General features: G+C 55.9%; 2 protein-coding genes across 9 annotated transcripts; one reads left to right on the plus strand and one right to left on the minus strand.

Moving 5' to 3' along the window:
• SLC30A2 (solute carrier family 30 member 2) lies at positions 1-26,221 on the plus strand. Of its 8 annotated transcripts, XR_009539035.1 has the most exons (10): positions 1-482; positions 1,145-1,362; positions 2,082-2,228; positions 2,900-3,053; positions 3,800-3,974; positions 4,705-4,810; positions 5,259-5,412; positions 6,874-7,008; positions 7,497-7,735; positions 18,630-19,852. XR_009539035.1 is itself a non-coding variant. In XM_060140993.1 (9 exons), exons 1-9 carry the CDS (start codon positions 433-435, stop codon positions 7,552-7,554), a joined length of 1,197 nt encoding a protein of 398 aa, XP_059996976.1. In that variant the 5' UTR covers positions 1-432; the 3' UTR covers positions 7,555-8,827. The 8 variants fall into 8 exon arrangements, 3 of the variants coding, with proteins under 3 accessions (XP_059996976.1, XP_059996978.1, XP_059996977.1); XR_009539037.1 differs by lacking the exons at positions 5,259-5,412; positions 18,630-19,852 and adding an exon at positions 26,165-26,221; XR_009539038.1 differs by lacking the exons at positions 5,259-5,412; positions 18,630-19,852 and adding an exon at positions 20,782-20,852.
• On the minus strand, positions 11,055-23,102 carry EXTL1 (exostosin like glycosyltransferase 1). Its single transcript, XM_060140991.1, has 11 exons — positions 22,144-23,102; positions 17,237-17,327; positions 16,829-16,936; positions 15,876-15,995; positions 15,219-15,351; positions 14,913-15,019; positions 13,978-14,067; positions 13,179-13,265; positions 12,729-12,889; positions 11,392-11,566; positions 11,055-11,237 (listed from the first exon to the last, which is right to left on the minus strand). The coding sequence occupies exons 1-11, from the start codon at positions 22,914-22,916 to the stop codon at positions 11,055-11,057; spliced, it is 2,028 nt and encodes a 675-aa protein (XP_059996974.1). The 5' UTR covers positions 22,917-23,102.
• Positions 26,222-27,380: the final 1,159 nt, after the last annotated feature.

Here is a 27,380-nt window from a genome sequence, read left to right on the forward strand (position 1 = left end):
GGGCGGAGGGGAGCGGTTAGGCTTTGTGTCGCAGGCCAGGTGGGCTCCTTGGGCCCCGGGGGCGCAGGGGACGGGGTTCTAGGGGTCAATGCCGGGGCCCTTTGCCGCCAGCTGCCCCCTCCCCCTTCCCTGCGGGCTTTTGCACACGACGCGCGCGCTTCACACGGGGTAGCGGGGACCGGGTAAAGCCAGCGGGAGCGGGGCGCCACGGCTGACGTAGTGGGGGCAGCAGCGGTAGCAACAGCGGGACGACCCCTCGGCAGTCTCGGCACGGCCAGGCGGGAGCGAACTCGCGGCAGAGCGGGCGGGCGAGGGGCTTACGCGCCGGGGCGGCGGGAAAGGCGCGCAGTGCCCTCCCGGCAGGTGAGTGCGCGCCGCGGAGCGTCCCGCGCGCAACTTCCAGGGAGTACACGGCAGGGCGCGCGAGACCGCATGGAGGCCACCGAGAGGAAGCATCTGTTAGACGCCAGGCTTGGAGCCGGGTAAGGCGAGAGCCTGGGGAGGGGCGGGAATTTGAGTGGCATCAGACCCACCTCCTCATTTGCTATCCTGCCAGTGGTTGGTTTGGACGGCGGCTTGAACTGGGACCACACGGGAGGGGTGGGATGAGGTGAAGGAAGGAAAGGGGAAATGGAGCCTGGGCACGGGGATCATCCCTCCCCTCTTGTGGCTGAGCACAGATCCTGACGGGTTAGTGGGGAGTGCGTGCCTGGAGCCTTGCCCCGGGGCCAGCACTTTGCCCGGGGGCAGCCCCGCCCTGGGAGGCCCGGTGTCCCCAGACCGTGAGAAGGGGAGATCTGCTCTTCTCCCTGAGTGTAAACTCTCCTCCTTCTCCGCGCTCGGCTGGACCGGCCCAGCCCTTTGGCCAGTTCCCAAGGTCTTTGCCTCCTCCAGGCCCTGGGAGGGATGGGGGAGGAGGGAACACGCCGAGCCAAGACTCCTGAACTGGTTGTTCCCCAGCACCCCCTGCAAAGAGGGGCTTCTGGTCACTCCGCAGAGTCTGTCGAGCTTGGAGTATCCTTAAGCTCTTCTTCCAAATGGGCACATGGGAACAACCAGGCCCCGCAGAGAGGTAAGACTGGAGTCAGCCTTCTTTGCTCCCATCTCAGAGCTGAGCCTCCCCTCACCCTTCCTCCTTGGACAGGTCTTACAGATCTCTGTGGCAGGATGGGGCTGGCAGGATTCCTCTGTCTTCACCTGGCCTGGACTTGCAGACCGTTGAGCTGGCTACCAAGAGCAACCATTACTGTCATGCCCAGACGGGTCCTGGCAGTGACTGCGACCTCAAGAAGAAGAGGGCGTGGCGCCAGCTCTGTGTGGCCTGTGCCTTCTGCCTGTTGTTCATGATTGGGGAAGTCGTTGGTAAGGACTTTTTTGCTAATTAAATGAAATTGGCACATGGGTAGTTTGGATGATCCAAAAGGCTTTTCTCCTGGATGTTCCTGTAGTATTAATACTAAGAGCTCCATATTTTATATGCACACTGTCTCATGTAATCCTCACAACAACCTTGCACTGGCATATGGGTGCTGTTAGTCTCATTATTTTACAGATGATGAAACTGAGGCACCATAAGGTTTAGGAACTTGCCCAAGATCACACACAGCTAGTAGGTCAGGGAAGACCTGAGTGCCTGGAAGGAAGGAGCATTTACTGAGTGCCTGCTATGCTTTCCAGGCCCATTTTGGTTTTTTGTTTTTGTTTTTTGTTTTTGGCCATGCCATGCGGCTTGTGGGATCTTAGTTCCCCGACCAGGGATTGAATCCATTCCGAGGATGCAGTGAAAGCGGGGAGTCCTAACTACTGCACCGCCACGGAATTCCCCTACAGGCCCAATTTGAACTCAATTTTCACGTTCACCCTCTACGTAGATTTTGCTAATCCCATTTCACAGATGGTAGAAGTTGAGGCTCAGAGAAAGTAAGTCACTTGCCCGTGGTGACACAGCTAATGGTGCAGAGGTCTGGAATCCATTGTCTTTCTCCAGAGCTCATGGTTTTCCTGCTGCACACACACTCTGGGAAGTTGGCTCCTTGGGGAACTGATAAGGACCCTCCACCCTCTTGGCCCTGCCCCTGCAGGTGGGTACCTGGCACATAGTTTGGCGATCATGACAGACGCAGCCCACCTGCTCACTGACTTCGCCAGCATGCTCATCAGCCTCTTCTCCCTGTGGATGTCTTCCCGGCCAGCCACCAAGACCATGAACTTCGGCTGGCATCGAGCTGGTAAGGGCCCTGGTTGGGGTGGGGTTGGAGTTGGGAGAGGGGGTAGGTCAAGATCAGGTTCTTAGGTGGGTGCACTGGGTCCCTGAGTAAGACCAGGAGGGTGATTTGGGTGGGGGAAGAGGATGTTAACCTTGGCTTCTGTCCTTTGGGAGCTCCCAGTCTGATGGGCTAGCCCTGGTCCCCTGTTCCTCTGGGAATTCCCACCCTGCAGGGGAGGAGAGTCCACCTTCCTAAGAAATGAAGTGGCCAGACTTCAAGAATAAATGACTGTGCATTAACTCTGCACATAACTCCATGGATCAGCTCTAGGGGGAGGGGAAGTTCAGCGAAGACTTTTGAAGTTCATCTCTGCGCTGCACTGTCATTTTCCTCTTTGTGGCAGATGGCCCAGCCTCTGTTCCTCAGAAGCCTTAGTTTGCCAGCTGAGCAATGGGTATATATTTTAATGAGTCAGCTTCAACAGAAAGGGTTGACCCAGATGATTTCTTGAGTTTCTTCTAGCTCAGATGTTCCCAGATGTATGAGTGGTGGGGTAAGGTACAACCACACCAGCCATAGCTCCAGCAGAGCCCAGTCGGACCCAGGCCCAGACTTTGTGGAGACGAGGAGGGGGCTCCTTAGCCTTAGGGCCCCATGCTAAGATTGGTATTGGGGGCCGGGTTCTTCCTCAGAGATCCTGGGCGCCCTGATCTCTGTGCTGTCCATCTGGGTCGTGACCGGGGTACTGGTGTACCTGGCGGTGGAACGGCTGATCTCTGGGGACTATGAGCTCGAGAAGGGGACCATGCTGATCACGTCGGGCTGTGCTGTGGTCGTGAACATCATGTGAGTGTGGCCTGGGTTCCTTGTGAGTCTTTCCCCCTCCCACTTCTCACATGCATACCTACATGCCTGCTCTCGCTAGAAGGAGGAGGTGCTGCACTCCAGGATAGGTCGCAGGATCAGAATTTCCCTAGTGGTCTGAGCTCTGGCACCTGGAACACCTGGGTCCTGCCTGAGGCCTAGGGCAAGGCCATCGGGAGCTGTAAACCTGGGGCAGCATCAAGTTCCCACCCCATACAAGTCAGTGAATAACCAGAGAGGCTTCTTACCTGTCATGGGGAGGGGTGAGTTTAGTTCTTGTAGGAGCAGGTGTCCCTAGGGGCAGAATCCAAGTCCTTTTTCAAGGTGATGTGCCTGAAATTGGTCTCAGTGAGAGGCAGGGTGTGTAGAGCACCGAGGTCTCTTTTGGGTTCTCTCACCTTTGCTCAGTGGCCTTGGGCAAGCCACTTCCTTCTCTGGGCCTCAGCTTCACCATCTGTGACATGGTGAAGGCCCCTCTATGGGGCTTTCCTGCTCTGAGACTTGGCACTGGGGCATCTTTGTGCCCAGATTCAGCCTGGCATTGGATGGAGTGAGCCCCTTCTCCTGTTGGTACTCTGAACCAAGGCCACGTGGGTTGGGCTCCTCACGTGGCCAAAGGGATCATGCAGTCTGGGGAGGCCAGTCCTGATGGGGGCCTCTACCTGGCTGATTTGAAGCCTCTATCTGCTACCTCAATGAGCCCCTTGGCCTTGTCTCCACTTCTGTAGAATGGGATTGATTCTTCACCAGTCTGGCCACGGACACAGCCATGGCCATGAGCACAGCCACGACACCAGCCAGCAGCAGGAGAACCCCAGTGTCCGAGCTGCCTTTATCCATGTGGTTGGAGACTTTCTGCAGAGCTTGGGCGTTTTAGTGGCAGCCTTTATTTTATACTTCAAGGTTAGAGCTGGGGACACAGGGAAGTGGGCCGGGTGGGGAAGGGAGGCTACATCATCTGGAGCTAGAATCATTTCCAGATTCTAGCTCCCTCCCAGCTCTGGGCAAAAGGGTGGGAGAGGGAAGGAACATTTATCCAACGCCCAATAAGTGTTAGCACTTCTGATCTTGATAACAACCCTGAAGGGGAGGTGGTGGTGTTTTCTGCAGCTCAGAAAGGCTCAGGGACTTGCACAGCGTCACCCAGCTGGTAAGTTGTGAAGCCAGATTAAAACCCAGGACTGTGTGCTGCCTGGGCATTGCCCATCATATAGAGGCAGTGTGGTGTAGTGGAAAGAGCCAAGGGTTGGGTTTGAAGCCTGGTTCACCCCTTGCCAGCCGCATGATGTGGAGTGAGTCCCTTGCTCTAATTGAGCCTCTGTTTCCCCATCTATAAAATGGGGATGTTGGACCAGATGGTGCCTAAGATTCCATTTAGCTCCGTCCGTGTCTCAGCCCCTTGGGCAAGGAGGGGTGGGAAGGTGCAGTGCCTTATCCTAAACTGTGGTCTGTCCTGCCTGTCCTTTTGGACACAGAATAAAAGGTAGAGAACTGGGAGGCAGGGTCAGGGTGAGGTTCATGCCCACCCTGCAGAGAGAGCCCCTCTCCGTGACTTAATGCTGGGTGGGAGCAGAGAAGGGAGGCTAAGGTGTTGGGTGGTGAGCCCCAGCTCTGCCTTGCCCTTTTCCTGTAGCCAGAGTACAAGTTTATAGACCCCATTTGCACCTTCCTCTTCTCCATCCTCGTCCTGGGGACAACCTTGACCATCCTGAGAGATGTGATCCTGGTGCTGATGGAAGGTAACCTGGGCTTGGGGCTCCCTTTTTGCTCTTGGCTCTCCAGCTCTAATATAAGTTCAGGGGTGTGTGTGTGTGTGTGTGTGTGTGTGTGTGTGTGTGTGTGTGTGTGTGTGTGTGTGTGTTGGGTGTAGGGTGCATCCCAGCACATTGGCGGGGGGCCATGGTCTGGAGCCTGGCATAGGTTGGAGAACCTCCTGGGGCCCCGGGCTGATCTTGGCATTGAGCAGGGCCCTCAGGTGTGCTTGTTTCTGGAAATGTTCTCTGGATCGTCCTTTCCTTCCTCTTACCCCCAAGGGTGCCTCCTCCCTGCTGGGATGTGTCCTCCCTGCCTAGGCAGGGGACTTCCGGCTGGTGTCTGTAGCACCTGGCCCTCCAGTCCTTCCTCATGTTTCCTGAGTCTCCACTTGCCTTCCCTTGGGGGGTGAGGTTTATGTTTCTCATTGCACAGTGGGGTCGGGGTGGGGCAGACTGAGGATCAGAAAAAGACAGTTGGTGTTGGACAAGACTGCGGAATCCGCTGCAGCTCAGGCCTTCCTTTCTGAGGACCCCACCTCCAGAGGACGTGGCAGGGCTTTGATTGGTGGCAGATGGTCTGCCCTGAGGTACCGCACACATTCACCCAGCTTGCTTGTGCTCAGGATCTTGGGTCATAGGTGTGGTCAGGGTTGGTCTAGATCCTGATTTGGGGTCAACAGGAGTGCTTGGCTGCAGGTCAGAGCTTTTTCTCCAAGAATGTGACTGACCCAGATGAAAGTGATGATCAGGATTCCCTATGCGGGTGCAGGGATCCCCAGGTTCCCTTCTTTAAAAAAAAAAGTTTTTTATTTGCAGCATAGTTGATTTACATGTTGTGCCAGTCTCCGCTGTACAGCAAAGTGACTCAGTTATACACATGTATACATTCTTTTTTAATGTTCTTTTCCATTATGGTTTATCCCAGGGGATTAGATATAGTTCCCCGTGCTATACAGTAGGACCTTGTTTATCCATTCTACATGTGATAGTTTGCACCTACCAACCCCAAACTCCCAGTCCATTCCTCTCCCTTCCTGCCACCTTGGCAACCACAAGTCTGATCTCTATGTCTGTGAGTCTGTTTCTGTTTTGTAGATAGGCTCATTTGTGCCATATTTTATTTTATTTATTTATTTATTTTAAAGTAGGTTTTTTTTGTTTTGTTCTGTGTTTTAATTAATTTATTTTTGGCTGCGCTGGGTCTTTGTTGCTGCACGCGGACTTTCTCTAGTTGTGGTGAGCGGGGGCTACTCTTCCTTGCAGTGTGTGAGCTTCTCATTGCGGTGGCTTCTCTTGTTGTGGAGCACGGGCTCTAGGCGCGTGGGCTTCAGTAGTTGTGGCTCGTGGGCTCTAGAGTGCAGGCTCAGTAGTTGTGGCTTAGTTGCTCCGTGGCATGTGGGATCTTCCCAGACCAGGGCTCGAACCTGTGTCCTCTGCACTGGCAGGCGGATTCTCAACCACTGTGCCACAGGGAAGCCCTCATTTGTTTATTTTTGTTTTTATTTCTGTTGCCTTGGGAGACTGACCTGAGAAAACATTGGTACGATTTATGTCAGAATATGTCTTGCCTATGCTGTCTTCTATTAGTTTTATGGTGTCAACGTCTTATGTTTAAGTCTTTAAGCCATTTTGAGTTTATTTTTGTGCATGGTGTAAGGGTGTGTTCTAACTTCATTGACTTACATGCAGCTGTCCAACTTTCCCAGCACCACTTGCTGAAGACAAAAAAAAATTTTTTTAATAGAGCATATACTGTGGGACTAGGCACTGTTCTAGGCACTGAGGATAGGGTGGTAAACCAAACAATTGTCCTGCTCGCATAGTTTCCACTTCAGAGGGAGAGACAGCAAGAAACTAACAAAGAAGATAATTTCTGACAGTGTTAAGTGTGAAGAGGAAGATACAACAGGGTGAGATGATGGGGGTCATTTGGGAGGTGGGGGCAACGTCAGGCCATGGAGGTCTGAGTGAGGGGACATTTGAGGAGCAGGAACAAGCGTAGGTGGGAGGGCGCCCTTTCCTTCAGCCCCTGTCCCTGCCATCCTCAGGGACCCCCAGGGGCATGGACTTCATGGCTGTGCGGGATCTGCTGCTGTCGGTGGAGGGGGTGGAAGCCCTGCACAGCCTGCATATCTGGGCGCTGACTGTGGCCCAGCCTATCCTGTCTGTCCATGTCGCCATCGGTGAGTCGTGGGAACACTTGGGGTGGGTGAGAGAGAGGCAGCGGGAGGCCCGGGGCCATCCCTGATGGGTCCAGATGACCCCAGATGCTTGCAGTGCCCATGCATTGGACCTGACCCCATGCTGAGTACTTGACATACATTATTTCATTTGGTCATCACAGTCCCATTTATAGATGAAGAAACTGAGGTTGGGGGGTGGGGGGTTATAAGGTCACTCGCCCAGGCTCTTACAACTAATCAGTGGCAGAGGAAAGATTCCTAGCCTTAAAGCCAGTGCTTTTCCTGCTCTTTCAGGGTTGTGCCAGGTATGGGAACCAGAGGGTTGCCTGGTACAGGAGTGAGTCTGGGGGTTTCTTGATGTCCATCGTCCCCTATCTTGTTCTGCTGGGGGTAGGATATGAGACTGAGGCTCCTAGTCATTCCTAAGGGCCCAGGAGTGAGTAATCGGCTCTCTGGTGCCTCCCCTCATGTGTCCTCTCTGCCCCCAGCTGGGAATGCAGACGCCCAGGCTGTGCTGAAGGCAGCCAGGACCTGCCTGCAGGGTAGGTTCCACTTCCACACCGTGACCATCCAGATAGAGGACTATTCTGAGGACATGAAGGACTGTCAGTCATGCCAGGGTCCCTCGGACTGACTGCCTGGCCAGGCACCAACTGGGGCATGGACAGGCCTGCCGACGGCTGGACTGAGTGTCCCCCAGGCCCAGCCAGGACTCTGCCTACCCCAGGTGGGTTATAAACCAGGTCACTCTCCTGACTGCTGCTCCATGTTCAGTGTGGAGGAGGCTCGTCCCACTCCAGGAACGGGCTCTTCCCCGTCTCCCCCATCTGACTCCCGCCAGCCCCGGGATGGGAACTCTGCAGGTGTAAAGCTGGTGTGACCCCACTCTTCCAGTTCCCGGTGGGGCAGGGTTTGGGCCTCATCCTCAGCTAATGCCGCCCTACCACTAGCCTCTGGAAAGGCAGTGGGGCATAGTGAGGGGTGACAGAGGGGAGACTCATTGTCCCCTCACCTGCCTGCCTCATTTCCCATTTTCAGTCTGTCTGGCCTTTGCCTTATGAATCCATAAAGAAGCCCTGGGACAGAGCCCCCTTCCTCTGCCTCTAACAATACGCTACAAGGAGGCCATGGGGAGTTGGGGAATTGTGAGGACTCTGCACACTCATACGGGTCTCCCCTGAGATGGGGAGCCAGGGGGCACCTGAGGCTGATCTGTGCCTGAGTCATTTCACTGAGAGCCAAATGTTTCCTTTTCGTGGAGGTAGGGGGCTTCTGACTAGGTAAGGACCTGCTGGTTTCCTCTTTCTTTATTCCCCCCACCTCGCCAACGCCCAGGAAGCTGTGCCAACACAAAGGTGTCCTGGCGGGAGGGGTGGAGGTGGGCACAGGTTTCAGCTTGGGTCCCCCGCAAACAGCCCCACAGGCCCCGGGCCACTCCTCTTGCCCTGATTGTGTCCCGGGGTCGGGGAGCCTGACACTGGGTATGGTTGGGCCAGCTCTGTTGCCGGTATGGCCTGGCCTGCTCAAAATTTGGGGATGGAGGACACAGAGGGTACAACCTGAACAGGAACCCCTGGCTTCCTGAGGTGTGTGTGAAGATTCCTGAATCAGGAGGTGGCTTGTATTTCCAAGATGAAGCCGGGGGACCTGTCCCCAGTCTCACAGAGGAGGCAGCATGCCCAGTCATCAGGTGGCTCTGATCTAGCGGTCTGTCTCTGCCCTTAGGCAGGTCAGCGCCCCTCTCGTCTGCGGACAAAGAATGTTGACACCTACCTCACAGGGTTGTTGTGAGGACTGGAACTAAAGTCAGCTGAGCATATGGTGGTTGTGGGAGAGTGGGTGCTTTTATCATCATTCTGGAAGGATGGCCTGAGGGGCCAGGTGGGCTTCCCAGCCTCGGGGGGCAGCACTGGGTTTGTCTTGACTCTGTCCTGACCCACAGCAGGAGGAGGAGGGGTTGGTCACTCGCCTTCCCCTCTGAGCCTCTCTCTTCCCATCTGTGAAACGACCTGTTTGTGCCTTTCCAGTACCGTCATCCAGGGTTGTCTGTGATCTAGGTTTGAGGGTTCTTCGGCCCCTTCAAGTCTGTGGGAAGTTGTGCTGGCTTGGAAGTGTGTGTGTGTGTGTGTGTGTGTGTGTGTGTGTGTGTGTGTGTGTGTGTGTGTGTGTGTGTGTGTGTGTGTGTGTGTGTTACAGATGAGAAAACTGAGGCTCAGAGAGGTTGAGTCACTTGCCCAAAGTCCCACAGCCCTAGGCCTCCCCCTACAGCAGGGGCTGGGGACCTGCTCTGGGCTGCATATTGGTACAGTATGAGACCTTGGGCCTGGCAGCCCACAGGCAAGGCCATGCCAAGGTAGTTCAGTATTCTGGGTGCTGCAACTGTGAGTGGGGAGGGAAAAGGTGTCTCTTTCCCTCAGTTGGGCCTGGCACTTGGAGTCCTCCCCACCCTGGGAAGGCTGCCTGGGTTGCAGCTGTGTGCTTCCTCAACAACTGTCCTTGACTCAGTGCCAGACTGTCTTCCCTCTCCTTAAACTCCCAGTCCCCCCTCCATCTCAAGAATATAGCAGCCCCACGCCTCCCCAAAGAGCCTTCTCTGCATCCCACGCTGTGACTGGCTCTGGGGATGACCTGAGTCATCCAGGGGCCAGAGGTCAAACAGGAGGATGGACGTGGAGGCCTTGGGGACACCATGTTCTGGCCAGAGAGCTAGTCACTAGTCACGGGAGTTTCCAAAGCTGCGAGGCCATCAAAGCAGAAAAACACCGGATACCCTGGAGCTGGTTTGGACCCACATCCCCATTCCTCTAGAGTGGCCCCAGCTCCCAGGCAAGACCTGGGTCCCCCTCCCCCCGCGCAGCTGCTGTAGAGGTATTTATAGCCTGAGCAAAGGGGCAAAGACACGCGCTTTATTTCGGAAGTGATCATTCCAGTTCCAGGTGGGTGAACCCAGGAGAACCCAGCGTCCCCTCCCCCTCTCCACTCTCACCACCTGGTCGCTCGGGACCTCCCTTGCTCCCACACAGCCCACCTAGAAATGGCCCCTTCTTAGTCCTAAGTGTGTGGGCCAACCAGTTTTCCGACTTCAAGCTGCGCACCACCAATCCCGACGTCCCCACTCCCCCTAATCCCACCCGATGGGCGTTTCGAGCTTCCTTCCCTTTCCGGGGGGAGGGAGCGCGGCGCGGTGCTGACCACTAGTGGTCCAGGCTGGTAATGCAGAACGACGGCAGTGCCTGAGCCGAGGGGCCCGGGGCCGGGCCCGGCAGGGCCACCGGCGTTCCCATACCTCCCCCAACTGGGCTTCGCCAGGTAGGGAAGGGAGCCCCGAAACTGGCTCCCTGGCACTTCTCTGCTCTATTCTTGGGGCGCGAGGGCTGCGCCCAGGTTCTGCGAGAAGCTGCTTTCCGGCCGGACTAAAAACCCGGGGGTGGGGGGCGGGAGGTGCAGTTTTGTGTCTCACTCCGCACACCCTGTCCACACCCCCGCCACTGTCGCCACAGAGCCAGGCATGTAGTTGATGTCACTTCCGTCTACCTGTTCGTCAAATATTTGTGGCGCACCTGCCAGGCCAGAGAGACGAGGACACGGCCCTGCCCTCCCGGGACTCCCGGGTCAGTCCTGGGGCCTGACGATGTACCTTGCGAGGCAGCATGAATAGCGTCGGGACTAAGGGACACACCCGGCTGTGAAAGCGCAGAGGATCCGGGGCGGGGGTGGGGGTCAGGCAGCTTCGTGGAGGAGGCGAGGATCTGAAAGAGAAGTAGATGTCAGCTCGGCAGAGAAGCCAAGAAAGGCATTCCAGGCAAGGGGTCTGCGAAGGCAGAGGAAGGGCCCCAGAGCCAGAGACGTGGGAACTGCCACTAGCGGCTAGGCTGGGGGGTGGGGGGCGAAGCGGTGGTTGGCCAATCGGGTACTGCCGTGCTGGCTAAATGGCAGCCTTGATTGGGTCTCCAGATACCGCAAGGGAGGAGGCGGAGCCTCCCCCCTCCCCCGAGGCAGTTTGCAGCGACTGCTGGGAGCCGGGCCGGGGTCTCAGCTAGTCCCTCCTAGGGCTTCTCCAGGCTGCGATACTTCTTACGCAGCACGGACACCGGGTCCTTGAAGAGCACGGGGTCCAGACGGAGGCGAGAAGATACCAGGGGCATGTGGCCGAACCCTGCCGCCATCTGGTTGATGCAGTTCTGGGCTGCGGGCTGCGGCTCCTGCCTGAGCCCCGGACCCCCAGGCTCCTAAGGGGCGGGGAGAAATGCGTTGGAGGGCTTCTCTGTCCTCGGAACCCCACCCTACCCCCGCCTCGTGCAGCAAAAAGGGTTAGGGTTAGAACGGGAATCCCTTCCCCAGCCGGGGCCCTCCCAGTGCCGACCACCCCCCCTAGATCCTCACCAGTGGAGGAGGTCTGGCCTCCTGATGCCACATCCCATAGGGCACCTTGATAGGGGGCAACTTGGTGACGGATGCTACTAGGAAGTTCATCAGGACATCCACACAGGTGGGTGCCTCATCTGCCAGGGTCCTCAGAGCCTTGGGCAGGGAGTGGGTGAAGAGGGTGTGGTAATACCTGGGTAAGGAGGGAGGAGCGGGAGAGGCTGTAGCCGAATTCAACGCCCCCCCCCCAGGCCCCATTCTTCTCCCTCCTTACTCTCCCTTTGACCCCTTCCTAAGCTTCTTGTGAAAGTCCTGCTCCCTTTTCAGCTGAGCTCTGGCTGCTTCAGAGAGCTCCCACCCCAAGTATGCACCACTCTCCACTACTCCGTGCTCTGTGGCTTGTCTGCAGCCAACGGTGAACTCCCTGCCACCTCCCTCACTGCTCCTTGGGGCCCCCTTCCCTGGACTCTGAAGTCTGAACTCAGAGCCAGAATGAGGGGAGGATCAGCTAGTTCCAAGGCCATCAAACATGGCAGGCCAAAGACCAGCTTCAGGAAGGCTGTGGATTCACCCACCCCCAAATCCAAACACTGTCCATATCCTCTGCATGGCTCTACTTAAAATACAACTAGCTGCTGGGCTTCCCTGGTGGCGCAGTGGTTGGGGGTCCGCCTGCTGAGGCGGGGGATGCGGGTTCGTGCCCCGGTCCGGGAGGATCCAGCGTGCCGCGGAGCGGCTGGGCCCGTGGGCCGTGGCCGTTGGGCCTGCGCGTCCGGAGCCTGTGCTCTGCGGCGGGAGAGGCCGCGACGGTGAGGGGCCCACATGCCGCAAAAAACAAAAACAAAAACAAAACAACAAGCTGCCATTTGTTGACTATCTGTGTGCCAAGGACTTCATGTATTTTAGTTGATTGTTTTTTGCGGTACGCGGGCCTCTCACTGTTGTGGCCTCTCCCGTTGCGGAGCACAGGCTCCGGACGCGCAGGCTCAGCGGCCATGGCTCACGGGCCCAGTCGCTCCACGGCATGTGGGATCTTCCCGGACCGGGGCATGAACCCGCGTGCCCTAGCATCAGCAGGCAGACTCTCAACCACTGTGCCACCAGGGAAGCCCTTCATGTATTTTTGTTATTTGATGATCATACCAGCCCTGTGAGGTGAATACACTTTACAGACAAGGAAACTGAACCTCAAGAGAGGTGAGGAGACTTGCCCATCACAGCACCGGGAAGTGGCCTTGAACCTGGGTCTCTGAGCTCTCGGCTGACTGCTGTGTCCACTCCCACGCCACCCTGCTCCTGGTTCAAAGGAGGGTTCTCTGGCCCTCTGAGCCCAGCGCCGGGGCTGGCGTCTGTACCTATGGTAGAAGGCAGCCGAGGTGAGAACCATGGAGAATTCGTTGGTCCTCTTGGCAGTGTAGCCCCAGCCACCACGGGCTTCATCCCAGAAGTGGCTCCACGTCAGAAAGCCGACCATCCTCTCTGGGAAGCTCTGCCACACCACAAAAGCGAAGTCCACCTGGGGAGACATTTAAGTAAGGTGTGAGGAAGGACTTCCTGCCCCGTCAGGAGCCTCCCGAGACGTGGAGGCAAGGCCAGCCTGGCTGAGGGGACTCAGGGGAGAGGAGAAGGGAGCTAGAAAATTTCCAGGGGATGCTTAGGGGAACTTTCCCCACTGGGAGCTAGAAACAGTGCTTTTGCAGCTAGGAGCTGAAAACTCCTAAAGCAGGAGCCTCGACTTCTTGATCTCTGGTCATCCCAGCTCCCGGGGTCTGAGGGCTGCCAGGGCTCCTCTTGGGAGTCCTCACCTCACTTGTGGAAAGACTGCTATGGGCATCCAGGCTGAGGATGGCATCGGTGCTGATGGCACTGTATGGGAAGAAGCGGTCACTGACCTGCAAGGGGAGGGAGCGGAGGGCAACTCAGCCGTAGGACCCCCTCCCCAGGCTCCCATGATGAGTATCTGCATATCTGCTAAGCAGGAGCCCCTGCAGACATGGTGTAGAAGGAAGAACAGTGAAAACAGCAAGTCTGCCCGGAACTCGGACCTGAGGACCTCATTTTCCCTCTCTGGACTTCAATTTGCCCTTTGGTAAAATGGGCAAATTGGTATCTAGGGCCCTTCCAGTTTTGACATTTCAGGATTCCTCTATTGTCACATTAGATGTTCACCTCGACCCTGGTGAACATCCTTCGTTTGAAAGAAACAGGTCCGGAGAGATGAAGGGACTTTCCCAGAACGGCACAGGAAGGCAGGTGTGTCACACCAACCCAGGTTCTTGGAAGCCACCCCTTCTCTCCCGCCCAAAATGCTGCCACCTGCCCAGGTTTCCCCTCTATCCCTTACCTGAGACAGCAATGTACTCTCTCTGCCTTCCCTCATCACACAAAACCCCAGTTCTCTGGAAGCACAATTCACAAGGGCCAGGGATGGAAGAGAATCATCTCTATTAGGCCTGCAGCTGAAACCCATGGTCTGATTTCTCCAGGCCCAACTTGAAGTCCAGCTTTGGCTCAGGCCCAAGTAAATCACACCGTGTATGTCCTCCCCAGATCTCAGGTTTCTGGGGGTGAGCCCACCCTTCCACATCCCTCCCCATCTCTCACCTTCCTGTGCCCATCAATGACTGTCAAGGGCACTGCTGTCTTGGGCCACCTGGTTGGGGGTGGCTTCTCACTGCTCCAGAGAACCAAGATCTGGAAGGAAAGGGGGATGTTCCTGAAGTCTGGGTCAGAAGGCCAGGGTGTGTGTGTGGGGTGTCCCAGGAGTAATCTTTCTCAGGGTGGAAGCAGTTTGGAAGAGCAGCTGTATATGTGAGTTTGGGAGGAGTTTAGTTAGAGCCAAGGTCCTTTCATGACTGCCCTGTTTTTGCCTCTGAGCTTCCGGAAGGCATGAATTCCAGTGACACGAAGGTAGCTACCTGTAGCATTAGAACTCAAGTCGCACCTAGCCTGGGCCCTGACCCCATGCTCCATCCCCGTCTTCTCTCAAAGGTTTTCATTCTCTTCCTCCTGCTCCTTTGTCATTCCCAGCCCAGTTCAAATGTCCCATCTTTGAAGCTGATCCGTCTGCACCCTGGCTGAGCTAACTGCTTGTCTCCTTTCCAAGTACTCTCAAGAGCCTATCTGGCTTCTCTGGAAATGATATTTGACAGTCTGTGTGCTGGGAAGTGCTAACTGAATATGAATCTGGGGCAGAATCCTTTCCTACTTTTTCTCTGCATCCTCAGCGTCAAGCCCAGGGTGCTCAGAAAAGGCTGGATGAATAAAAACAATGCATGTATGTTTACTTCAACCTCCACAAGAGGCACCTGTTTTTCAGGTGGCTTTGTCAGTTTCCATGAGGGAAGAGGGGACAGAGGTGGGGGAAAGGAACTAGAAACTTGGGACTGAAAGAGGAAGGCAGCAACGGTACTTGAAAATCCTTCCCGTGCCTCCCCCCAAAATGTGTGGTTATCCTTGGCGTCCAGATGGCTTCAAGGGCTCTGCCCTGTCTTGCCCCCATCCTGGATCCCGGCACCCCAGCTGGCAAGGGGGCAGACCTGGGCACAGTGCTGGGAGCCTGCCACAGCCTGGATGAGCTTCAGGGGGGGCTGGCCTGGAGCCCCCCCCCAAATCAGGGCGCTGAACCTGCCCAGAGGACGAGAGCCTGGAGGAATGAGACACAGGCTATTAGGGCGGGAGGGGACAGAACCCCCCGAGAATGACCTGAGTTGGGGACTTGGGGAGCCAGAAAAGATGTGGGAGATTTGGGGAGGGGCTTGGTGGGGCTCTAAGGTTGAGGCTGGGGCAGAGACTTGGGGAGAGTTGATGAGGGGACTTCAAGTTGTCCCATCTCTAGGGCATACCCTGTTGTAGGTGGTAGAAGGGGAAGTCCGAGGGGCTTGGGGAGAAAGTGGGCAGGGCCAGGATTGCCCCTGGGGGCCTGTTCCATAGTAGCGAGGGGTGAGCAGAGGGTCCAAAGATCCGGTCCTGAATAATCTGTGAAATGAGAGAAGGCTGTGCAGAGGGAGCGGCCAGTGTGGCCATGGGCGGGGTCTGAGGAAGTGAGGACCTGGTGCAGCCCCACACCTCCCCCTTTAGGAATCTGGGGAGGGCAGCATCTGCAACACCAGATGGCTGGGGACAGAAAGGTTCAGAAGTCCAGGGTAGGGGGTCACTCAGTGATGCTGTCTTCACTCATGGCAGATACCACTAACAGGTCATGACATTTTTTCCGGACCCAGAATCCCTCCCAACATATGCCCCAGGCAACCAATGCCCATCAGCTGGAGTTGGCACATGCTTTGAAATCTGTCTGCTACAGATGGGGAAACTGAGGCCAAGACTGGAGAAGGAACTCATCCAAGAGCTCCGAGCCAGGTCTCTGATTCATCCCAGAAGCATCTTCAAGGGGGAAGCCCAAACACCAGGGCAGAGGAGGTGTCGGAAGAGAGGGGCATGGAGAGGGGCAGGGATGAGGCAGACCCGAACCCCAGAGCCCCCATCAGGTGAATCCCCCTCACCTCCAGAGTGGTATGGATGACCTTCTCCACCGAGGAGAAGTAGGCATCCCATAGAAACTGGGTCTGCTGACGCAGGGCAAGGACCCGTGTGAGGGGCATCTCCTGGAGGGCAGTCAGGACCTGGGGCACAGAGGGAGCAAAGGAGAAGGCATGGGGCCCTGGCAGGCCCTGACTCACCCTGGGGTGGGGACAACCTAGGTTGGAGGTCTGGGAATCAGAAGCCCGCTCCCCACATTCCTCCAGGTGGGTTGGCAGCTGCCAGCCTTGGCAAAATCCTAGGTAACTTAGCAATTAAGAGCTCAAGGGTCACACAGAGCTGAGTTTAAATGCCACTTAGTAGCTGTGTGACTGTGGATGAGCCACTTAATCCGTCTGAGTCTGTTTCCTCATCTGTAAAGTGGGAACAATAATGGTACTTGCCTCGTAGGGTGGCTGTGAGGATTAGATTAGATGATACATATTAAGGGCTTAGCACATCGTAGAGGCTCAGTGAGTGGAGGCTATTCCTGTTAACTTCTTACACCATTCTCACCTCTCAGGGGATTCAAGGCCCATGCATATGTTTTTCAGAGCTGGGCAAAATGAGTTTCATCAGATGGAAAAGTCACTCTGCATTTTGTTTCCCCATCCCAGGCTCCATGTAGGCACTCAGATTTTGGATTTTTTGTGGCTTTCCTTTAAACTAGGTATTTAATCAGTCATGGACCAGTGGGGTTGAGCCCATGGAGATCATCTGGTCTAACTTATCCCATTGTACAGATGGGGAAACTGAGGCTGAAAGAGGCTGAGTTCTTGCTCTCAGAACCCTAGAGGCTTGGGGCTGGGCGCAAAATCATCAATATACACAGGTGGGGGGTAAGAATGAGGACCGAGACCAGCCTGGGGGCTGGGATCCCGGGGTCCTCCCATGTCCCGGGTCTAGTCCCCACCCCATTGGTAGGGCCCTGAGCTACCTGAAGTGGGAGCCTCTCGTCAGCTACAATGGCCGCCTTGGTCCAATCGATGACCTCAGAGAAGGGCAGCTCCCAGCGAGGGCTGAGAAGCACAGGGATGCAGCCAGCCTGGGGGGTAGGGAGGTCACTGGGGAGCCCAGTCCCACCCTGCACACACTCACCCCTCCTCCCTTTTCCAAGTCAGCAACTTCTGCATTGGGGGCAAGGGATACAGAGGAGAGAAAATTGGGGGGTTTTGGGGGGGTGTTCTGCAGAGGGTGCAGTGAATATGGCTGTAGGCACATCTGAGTCCCAGAGTAAAGGAGTGGGCAGCTCACCAGCCCTTCCCATTGGCCTGGGCCCAGACTGCCCTTCCAGCTCAGGAGTGTAGGGGGACAGGGATGGGGGATGCCCAAGTCGGGGTTGTACCTGCAGGGCTTGAAGGAAGTGTAAGACATCAGGACTGCGGCCAGGGATGAGGCAGAAGGTGGCGTTAGGTAGCGTTGCCCCAGGGTGGGTCCTAAGGAGCACAGGAGGGGGCCCTGCACCCAGGAGACCTGAGACAGCTGCCCCTCAACCCCCTGACTCCCCTGATGGCCCCCCAGCCCTCCACACTAACAATCCCAAATTCACAATGTACAAACCCACCACCATGTTCTCATATGTTAACAGACACTCTTGCACACGCCCAGCCATACACTGCCCCTCGCCCACAGCTGGGGTAGCAGCTCTAGCTCTGCCGCTGCCCTTGGTGGTATTAGACACCTCCCTTCTCTTCTTAGGACCTTGGTTCCCTCGTTTGCAAAATGGGAGGTGGTGGGAGCTGACGTTTCCAAGGCTGGTCTGACTTGGGCAAGCACGCGTTTGCCCTCCCACCTCTTGGCCTCATGCAGACTTCTGGGCGGCCCTCACCTGAGTGGCCTCCATGTCCTGCCCTCTCCCCGTCCTCAGAGCCCAGGCCGGTGAAAAGCTCTTCTGTCAGGAGGTGGGCTGGGCCCCCAGCCTGGAACCACACAGGAAGCCGCTGCCCAGAGGCCCCCTCGCCCAGAGGACAGGCCTCCTCTGTTCCTCCCACCTCCCCCCACCAGCCCCAGGGCCACACTCAGGCTGTGTGTGCCTGTTGGGGGGAGGGGTAGGAGTCACAGCCTCCTCAGAGCCACCACCCGGGAGCTGCCCAGTCAGGGAAGGAGTGCCCATGACCTGGCTACGGGGTGTGTGTGTGTGTGTGTGCAGGACTCCAGGGCTCACAGGCCTGCTCAGAGTGGGACTGTTGAATAGGGCCTAGAGGGTTCCAGGACCCTCCTCAGCTACAGTCTATCTGGTCCTGAGTCTGAACCTTCAAGAAGCAATCCTAGGAGTACTTAGCCTCTGGACCAACCCTCATTGCACAGATGGGGAGACTGAGTCTCAGAGAGACCCGAGGACTGGCTCAGGTTCTCAGAAAGGGCTGGGGCAGAGCTGGAACTGGAACCAACGTGTGCTAACTCCTGGCCCCAGGTTATCTGAACCACCCCAGACCTGCTGCCCAGGGGTCTCCCCGAGGACCCAGCCTTGTTTGCCCGATGCTCAGGTGTCCCTCCAGGCTTCTTCTGGAAAAAGCTACAAGTTAAAAACAGGACACCCTCCACCTCATTGAGAGCCACGGCACCAGCCAGCCACAGCCCTCTCCTCCTCCCCCAGTAAAGCCCTAAGGGACTGAAAACCCTTAAGTTTAAGGCTTCAGAGAACCCAGAGCCAGAGAGCCTGCTGAATACACTGTATCAGTCAGTCCTCGTTAACGTCTACTGTTCCCTCTGTGTCTTTGTACCTCCTTCTCTCTCAGCCTGGAGCACCCCTTCCTGCCTTGCAGCCCGAAGAATTCCTCCTACTCGATCTTAATGTATAAAGTTCAAATATCGCCTCCTCTGGGAAGCTTTCCTTGGTCTCTCCAGAGATGGCTCCCTCCTCTCTGCTCCCACAGCCCTTCTGTGCACTGCAGTAGTAACGAGCCGGGCTAACCTTTACTGAGCATGTCCTTTGTTCTAGGTGCTTTACATGCATTGACTCACTTCATTCTCACAGCAACCCCATGAGATGGGAGGTATGTGCTGTTAATATTCCATTTTACAGATGAGGAAACTGAGGCCTAAAGTGGTCACACAGCTCTGAAGTAGAGGAGCCGGGCAGGCAGCTTGCCCACCCTCTCTCTGTTTAACAATGTGTGTCACACCAGTGACTTGTCTGTCTCTCTAATAAGACTAAGCTACTTGAGGGCTGGGGCTGTGCCTCCCTCATCCAGTATCCCCAGGGCCTAGCAGGGCACCTGGCAGAGTATGGGCACTCAGTGGGGGCTAGTGAATGAATGCTCAGTGTGCAACAGAGGAGAGACCCAGGACCAATGGACTAAATGTTTGAAAGGTCAGTTTTGGCACAAATTCTAGTAATGGAGCTGGCTGAGAATAGCCAGTGGGTGGCCTTGGGAGGTGGTGAGTTCCCCATCAGAGGCTAGACGAGCACCTCCGTGTGTGTGTGTGTGTGTGTGTGTGTGTGTGTTGTAGAAGGGATGGATCTCGTCGTGATTGCTGATGATCTGTGACCCTGTAAAGTGCTTGGCATGGACTTGGGGCCTCAGTGTCCAAGGCTGCTGTCAACGTGACTCCACCCATGGCCACAGGCAGGGCTGCATTGCGACTTCCAGTGCCCTGCATACTTTGGCCTTTGCAGTCCCTCAGCCATAAAAATATAAAAATTATATTCGATAACTGTGTTGGTATAAAAATGAACATACTAATATTATATATGAAAGCATTTTCTTCTATTTAGAAGTTCACTTTTTTCTTCTGATTTTCAAAGAAATGAGAACATTTTCATGGGCCCCTGAAGTATCATGGGCCCTAGGCACTGCGCCTCGTGTGCCCAGTGGCGACAGACCAGGGGACCTTAAAACATGCATTAAATTTATGTAAAAAACCCCCCCAAAAGCAGGGGAGAGCATATACACCCGTTTATATACACCCAGAGTACTTCAGAAAAGACACAAGAGAAACTAGAAAGGGTATTTGGCTCCAGGAGGGAAAACTGGGTGGCTGGAGACAGGGGTGGGAGGGAGTTTTTACTGTATACTCTTTTGTGCCTTTGGAATTTTGTACCATGTGAATGAATTCCCTATTCATAAAAATAAATAAATAACAATTTAAACGGGTGGAGGCTTATTCTAAAGCAATATGAGACTGTTCAGTGAAGGTGGAAAAATACGGGCTTTGGAGCCAGAAGCGGGGTTTAATCCCAGCTCTGCTGCTTCTGAGCGCCTGATCGGAGCAGTGAGGGAGGCTGGGGTGAACCGCGGAGCTCGTCACCAAGGCCCTTGGCTGGCTGCCTCCACGTCTCTGAGCCTCAGTTTCCTGTTCCCTGAAATGGGGATCATAACACTTCCCTTGAAGGGTGCTCGAGAGGATTAGTCATGAAGTATGTAAAGCGGCGGAGCAGGCTCTCCCCAGATGCCCACTTTCTCCCCTCCTCCCTTCCCCCAGCGGAGTGAATGTGGGACGGTGGCAGCGACCTGAATCGCCTCTTTCTCTGGCCGACACTTGTTTATTCAGGCCACCTTCCGGGCGCTGGCCTGTGGCTGTGGGCCTCCCGCTGTCTCTGTCCCTATACTTGACTAGCTGCTCAGGCAGCTGCCTGGCACGTCAGGGAAACTGAGGCTCCAGCTACTCCAGAGATTACAAGTCCTGTCGCCTGCAGGTGGGTTGAGGCCAAAGACAGAAAAGCTAGAAATTCAGAGGACGGTTAGAGGCTGTCAGGCATCACACCTTGGAAATACACTTATCAAAACTGCTACTCAGAGGGTGGCCCACGCCTATTAGAAAACGTTGGCCAGTTCTGGCCAATTTGGATTCAATCAGTAAACATTTAGTGAGCGCCTGCCTATTGTGTGCACTCCCCAAGTTTCAGTTTCTCAGAGAAGTTCAGACTAAAATAACTTTCATATTCAGCAGTAACCGACTGCATTTAGCTGTAACTAAAGTCAGCTGAAAGAAGAACTTCCTGAAACCAAGAATGGCTAAGTGCCTAATCAGAAGTAAGGGCAGGCAAGGTGAGCGGAGAACCCTGTCACCAAAGGTGAGCTCTGTCTGAGTTTGGAGTTTGAGGTACCTGACGGGATCCGCAGCTTTTTGGGTGATTGTCGAGGATGCCTGCTAGGGATGGGTCCTAGCAGAAGGGCCATGGGGACTGAGGGGCCTTTCTGCTCTTACCCCTGGCTGCGGGGCTCCTTGGAGGCCATGTGACTTCAGGAGGTAGAGAGATTCCATTCCCACAAGAGCCCTGTGGCTGAGAAAAGCCCCAGAAGCCCCAAACAGAGGCAAAAATGGAGCTTGGCCACATGAAGAATTCCTGGGAGGGAAGTGGAGCTCAGAATAAGCCATGTTGTTCTAGCAAAGAATAGGGAGATACCCGAGACAGGGGACAAGGGAAGGATTCTAGAGTGACAGGTTCCACCTCCAGTCTGCCCAGCCAGACTTTGGATACTGCTGGCCTCCTGGGGGCTGCACAGGGGTTGGGGTGCTTAGGCGTTAACTGCTTTACCACCTGAGGTGCGTCACCACCACTAGCCCAGGTAGAGAGAAGTTTCTAAGTGAGCTCTCCATGTCCCCATGCCTCTTGTATATATTCAGGCACTCTCACTGGTAGGAATTCTTCTGTAGGTCTGACTTAATTCATATTTGCTATAACCAAAGCCTGTTACCTCGAGAGGTTAATCCCGGAAACTAGACATAGGAGCAGCTTCCGTCTGTGACCATGACTCTGAGGCATTTGACAGGATTGACCATAAACTCTTGCTTAAACCCCAGAATTCTGAGGCTGAAGGCTTTGGAGCCAGGCAATCCTGGATTAAAATACTGGCTGTGCTCTTTCTGGCTGGGTGGCCTCAGACAAGTTACTCAACCTCTCTGAGCTTTAGTGTCTGGTACACCAACGCTTCAAAGATAAAGATTAGTATTATTTTATTATAATCATTTATAAAAAGTGCTTAGCACATAGTAAACACTATAGAGTTGTATGTTAAATAAAATATTAGGGAAGGAAGGATTGGAATAAAAGAAGAAGAATAGGAGTGAGTCATGTTTTATGCTTTTAAAGATCCCCAAGGAAGAATTCCAAAACCTTCCCTGGATACCTCATGCAGCAAATCACCATCTCGGTGGTCGTGTTCTCTGCTCTCTAGCCTGATTCCCTCCTGCTGCAGCTGAGCCCTAAGTTTGCCCATCTCAATCCTGCCCTCTACCCTGGCCCCTGGGCTCGCTCCCATCACATACCCTTCCCATCCAGCCCCCAAGGGGCGAGGCTCCACTTACTGCTTGGGTCCACGGTCCTGTTCACAGCGCCCATCCCAGGGGCAGGCAGAGAAGTCGGTGCCTGCCACGTGCCACCTGCCCCCGTCCTCTGCCAGGGCTAGCAGGGCCACCCCGGGGCGGGGGCTGTGTTGCCGCAGCTGGCCAGGTGCTCCACCTCGCAACGGGTGGGCTTCAGGGAGAAGCGGGAGGGCCACGTCAAAGCCGGGCCGAAAGGTGTCCACTGTGGGACTGGCCTCGGCCACCATCGCCTGTCCCAGCTGGAAGGTCCGGGGGCAAGGGGCTGGGTGGAGACTGAGGACCAGGTGGTTCCTGCCCCCATCCCACTGCGGGGGCACCGGGTCGCACTCTCCAGTGGAGGTGTCCGGGCTGAGGAGGAGGAGGAGGCAGGCCTCAGCAGCGCTGAGCGTGTGGTAGCGGGAGCCCTCGACGGAAGCCAGGATCCTGCGGCGAGTCTCAGAGACGGGTCCAGCCGCTGGGTACACGAATACCTTGAGGCCACCACCTCTGCATTTCGAGGTGTCAAAGCAAGCCCCCCAGTTGCAGCTGCCGCCACGGAGGGCTTGAGGAGGTCGAGGGCCATCTTCCAGGAGCTCCCCAGGCTTGGCGAAACTCTGCAGGAGCTCTGCGTCCAGCCAGCGGGGCCAGCCTTGAGGGGCTCCTGCCCGGGGGCTGGTGGGCACTGCCAGGCGGAGAAGGGGGAAGAGTCCCAGCAGGACGAGGAGCCAGGAGGCCAACAGTGCCAGCCAGAGGGACTTCCGTCTCCACGACTGCATGTGGCCACCCACAGCCAGGGCTGCAGGAAGCAGGAGGAGCGGGGGCCTGAGTGTAGGCCTCTGGGACTGGGATCCACCTTCTAGGTCAGCACCCTCATCATACAGATGGGAAGACTGAGGCCCATCGAGGGCAGGCTGCCTGTGTAAGATCAAACAGCAAGTCACAGGCCAGGCACCGGGAGGCCAGGTAGGACCCAGCTCTCTGGCCCTGCCTTCCTGCGGTCAGGACTCTGCTTCCTCGGCCTTTGGACAACCAAGCCAGCCTTTGCCCTCCCAGCAGGGCCCCCTTCCCCTGGCGCTGCTCAGGCTGATGCAACCCCTGTCCAGACTGCAAGGCAGTGTCCTTCTGCCCTCCTGGCTGCACCCCCTGACCTTGGCCTCAACGGAGAGGAGGGCCGTCTGCCAGGCCATGGGGGACCCATGAGGGTTCCCACAGGAGGCGGCTTGGCCGGGGTGCAGGGCTGGGTGGAAGCAGGGCTGGTCTCCCCTATCCTCCCCCTGCCTGAGCAGCCCCAGAGCAGCCTGGCCACACCTGTGCCCACTGGCAGGCACTCCTGGGCTGTAGGCCCTGCAGCTGGTGCTTAAATTAGACCCTGCATCCCATGTGGGCTCTCAGAGTCAGCTGAGGTCAAGGCCTGAGTGCAGCCAGTGGCCCCTACCCGGGGGACTGGGAGGGCTCTGGGTCCTGGTCCTCTCCCACCCTCCCACTGTCCTGGCTCAGGCGGCTCGGCCCCTCCTCCCTCCAACGCTAGTAGCTGGTCCTGCACCCTCTGGCTTGGAGCTATCAGGGTGCAGAGGCCAGGGACCCCGTGCCAAGCCCCTGCCCCATGGTCCCCAAGCCCCGCTGGTGTCTTGCGTCCCCTCTCAGGGCAGCATCTGGCCAGTCTAGATCTCTTTCCTAGCGGCAGCCTGGCTCCTCCCCTGCCAGCCCTGATTCGCTCCTGGCTGGGAGGCAAGGTCTCCACTTAACCCCTTCCAAACCCGTTTTCTGGATTGCTATTAATAATAACCCCCAGGGCCCACACCTCACAGTTGGCCTTGAGCTCTCACAACCTCTGTCTCTGAATTCTCACATCAACCTTCCAAGGCCAAAGTTTATCACTGTTGTGTTTCCTATGGATGAGGAAAGTGAAGCTCAGAGAGGGGATGGTATCTCATAAGGTGACCCAGCTAAGGAGTGGCAGGGTGGGGATTTGAACCCGGAGCTCCTGACCTGAGTCCTTAGAGCTTGCCACTGGTCACCACAGATGCGGGATTCGCTCCTGGCTGGTAGGCAGGCTCTCCACTTAACCCCTTCCATCAACAGATAAGTGAGGTGTCAAGGGGCTGGGGGGCTGGTACTGGGCAAGGTGTTCCCAGCTATTCCCAGGATTGGTCCCTCTTCCTTCAGCTGCCCCGCCCTCACCCTCCACCAGTCCTATCCAGCTCCAGCTCCAGCTTTTTCAGGCCCATTTGTGGCACCTTACACTCAGGCGCACAGGTCAGCCCTTGCCTGGAGCTCTGTGGGAAGGGTCTGTAGGACCGGATGCTTACCCCAGTTCATATGGGGAGTTCCTTCTGAGGGTGAACGGACTCTCCATTAGTCCACACCCCACTGAGGGTTTCCCCCCCCTGCTCAGTTCTTGGGTCTGTGCTCTACGAGGGAAGTCAGGAATGGGTGATGTCACCCACTGAGGAATCGCTGAAATGATGAACGAGAGAGACTCTGCCTGCCGGAAGCCCCAGTCTGACGAAGGCAGCCACAGGGAGCCCGGCAGACCCGGAGTGGACTCTGCTTCCACCTCTTACTGGCTGGATGATGTTGGGCCTCTGCCCCCTCTTCTCTAGGAAGGCAATAATAATATCTGCCATGAGACAGTAGCCTGGTCAAAGCTAGGCCTACCCTGTGGGTGTCCCTCAACAAGTGGCAGCCTCCTGCCTTCTTACCTTCCTCTGATCTCAGAGGGCCGCTGATCTGATGAGGGAGCCACCATGGGAATGTTATCCTCTCAGTGGGCAGCCAGTCTGGGGTGGGGCACAGTTCATACACCCAAGAAAGTCCTCAAAATGGCCAACAGAGGGGGAATCTGACCTCCTTGCTCTACAGGGTCAGTCACTAGGTGAGAGGCTGACTTTCCTGCGCACATCCGGTTCTCTCCCGCGAAGAGGGGCCATTGCACGTGCTGCTCCTGCCTTTCACCTTCCTCTGCTAACTCCTTCTCACCCTATGGGGATCAGCCAGGGCTCCCTTCCTGTAGGAAGTTTCCCTAGCTATCCTCCGGCTGCGTTACGGAGCTTCTCTAGGTTCTCATGCCATTTCTTCATCCTCTGTGCCTGTACTCATTCATTCATTTATCCAGCAAATACTTAATGAGCACTAAATATGGGTCAGGTTTTGTGCCAGGCACCGCGGATGCAATATTGAAGAACAATAACAGCTAACATTCATGTTATACTTAGTATGTGCCACGCATGGCTCTGAGTGCCAGTGCATTAGCTTGTTCAGTCCTCTCTTGTGAGGGCTTTGAGGGAGATACTATTATTATCCCCATTTTCCAGATGAGGAAATGGAGGCCCAGGGAGCTTAGGTAACTTGATTCAATTCCCCCCACACCTCAGCCTGGATTTACACCCAGGCCATCCGTTCCTTTAACTTCTGCACCATTCCACCTCCTGAGCTAGAAGCACAGTCCCACCCTCCCAGGCTCACTGTCCCAGGGAAAGAGAGACCAGTAACCAAGCAATTACAGGACGAGGGAAGGGGGACTGTGGGAGTGCTCAGAGGGGCTGCCTAACCCAGGGGGCCATAAAAGGCGTCTGAGGCAATGACATCACTGCAGCTGCCTGTGTGGGGACAGAGAGGAAATGGCAGAAGTGGAGGAGGGTCAGCTTTTCCTACGGGTCACCCCACAAGTCACTCTTTCACTCATTCCACAGCTACTTAATGTGCCACTGCTGTGGGCCAGCCGGGTCCTCAGGGAGTGATCTGGTGGCACTTCCTTTCCTGAGAGAGAAAATCAGCAATGAACGTAACAGATAAGTAAAATATCTCACTTGATATTTGGCAATGATGCTCTGGAGGAGGGGAGGGCCTGCAATGTTAAATGCAATGTTAACTGTTAGAGGCAGGCCTCCCTGAAAAGTTGACCTTTGAGGTGAGGGAGTGAGCGGAGGATGTTTCTAGGGGAAGGTCATTCCGCCAGGGCACAGGCTCTGGGTGGGGAGTCTGCCTGCCCTGCGCAAAGCCTGATCTAACCTTGTTTCCATAGCACCGCTCGGACTCCAGCTGAGAGGCTGATACAGCAGCAGAGACAGAAGCAGAGAGCCCCATTGGACCAGGTGAGTCATGCAGGTGAGCCCTGATGGTGGTTTGGACCATGGGTGAAAGGGGTGAGAAATAATTATTTTCTGCATATATTTTGAGCCAGGGAAAAACAACAGATTTGCTGACGGGTTGGATGTGAGGTTGGGCGTGAGCCACAGGCAAGATGGAGCTCCCGTCAACTGAGATGAACTGAGCGGGGAGCCAATTTGGGGAGGAAGGTCAGGACTTCGGTTCTAGGCTAGGAGTTGTGTTCCATTCATCTTTTCCTTTTTTAAAATTAATTAATTAATTAATTAATTAATTTTTGGCTGCATTGGGTCTTCGTTGCTGCACACGGGCTTTCTCTAGTTGCGGCGAGCAGGGGTTACTCTGCTGCGGTGCGCGGCTTCTCACTGTGGTGGCTTCTTGTTGCGGAGCACAGGCTCTAGGCACGCGGGCTTCAGTAGATGTGGCTCACGGGCTCTAGAGCGCGGGCTCAGTTGTTGTGGCGCACGGGCTTAGTTGCTCCGCGGCATGTGGGATCTTCGCGGACCAGGGCTTGAACCCGTGTCCCCTGCATTGGCAGGCGGATTCTTAACCACTGTGCCACCAGGGAAGCCCCCATTCATACTTTTAATTCCAGCATTCATATAATAAATGGCCAAGAAATGCTTGTTGAATGAGTGAATAAATGGATGATGGACAAAGTTGGGAGGGTAGGAGGCCAAGGCCAGCTGGTGAGGGGCTTGCGGGGACCCTGATACTGTTCCAGCTCTCCCACCGCTGGCCCTGAACACTCTGGCTGGCTCGTGCGCACACCCACACTTGCATCTCTACACAAGGCCTCTCCTACTTTCATGTCTGCAGGGGGCCAGCCGGGGCCTAGGCTTGTCCAAAAGCGAGTCACAGAGTTGCCCTGGGCCTTGGATGGAGGAATAGGAGGCAGGGCATCCTGGCAGGCAGGACTGCACTGGGCTCATCCTAAAAGTACATCTCTGGGCTCTGCCAAGGGCTCCAGAGCCTCCATCGGGCTCTTTAGGGCTCATCAAAGCCTCCAGGAGTTCCCGTCCCATACTTGGGCTCTGATCAATGGGACAGAAGCCAACACTTTGGGGAGAGGGTGCGGGAAGGGCAGGAAGGAGAGGACAGCCGTGAATAGGAGGAGGAGGAAGAGAAGGCCT

The sequence above is a fragment of the Lagenorhynchus albirostris genome, chromosome 2 (genome assembly GCF_949774975.1).
Source record: "Lagenorhynchus albirostris chromosome 2, mLagAlb1.1, whole genome shotgun sequence".
NCBI lineage: Eukaryota > Metazoa > Chordata > Mammalia > Artiodactyla > Delphinidae > Lagenorhynchus > Lagenorhynchus albirostris.

Coding starts and splice junctions, on each gene's coding strand:
- SLC30A2 (XM_060140993.1), top strand. CDS start 433: ATGGAGGCCACCGAGAGGAAGCATCTGTTAGACGCCAGGCTTGGAGCC. Junction 2,229..2,899: donor CTTCGGCTGGCATCGAGCTG/GTAAGGGCCCTG, acceptor GTTCTTCCTCAG/AGATCCTGGGCGCCCTGATC. Junction 5,413..6,873: donor GGCAGATGGTCTGCCCTGAG/GTACCGCACACA, acceptor TGCCATCCTCAG/GGACCCCCAGGGGCATGGAC.
- EXTL1 (XM_060140991.1), bottom strand. CDS start 22,916: ATGCAGTCGTGGAGACGGAAGTCCCTCTGGCTGGCACTGTTGGCCTCC. Junction 13,266..13,977: donor TCATTGATGGGCACAGGAAG/GTGAGAGATGGG, acceptor CTCCCCTTGCAG/GTCAGTGACCGCTTCTTCCC. Junction 11,238..11,391: donor AGGCCAGACCTCCTCCACTG/GTGAGGATCTAG, acceptor CCCGCCCCTTAG/GAGCCTGGGGGTCCGGGGCT.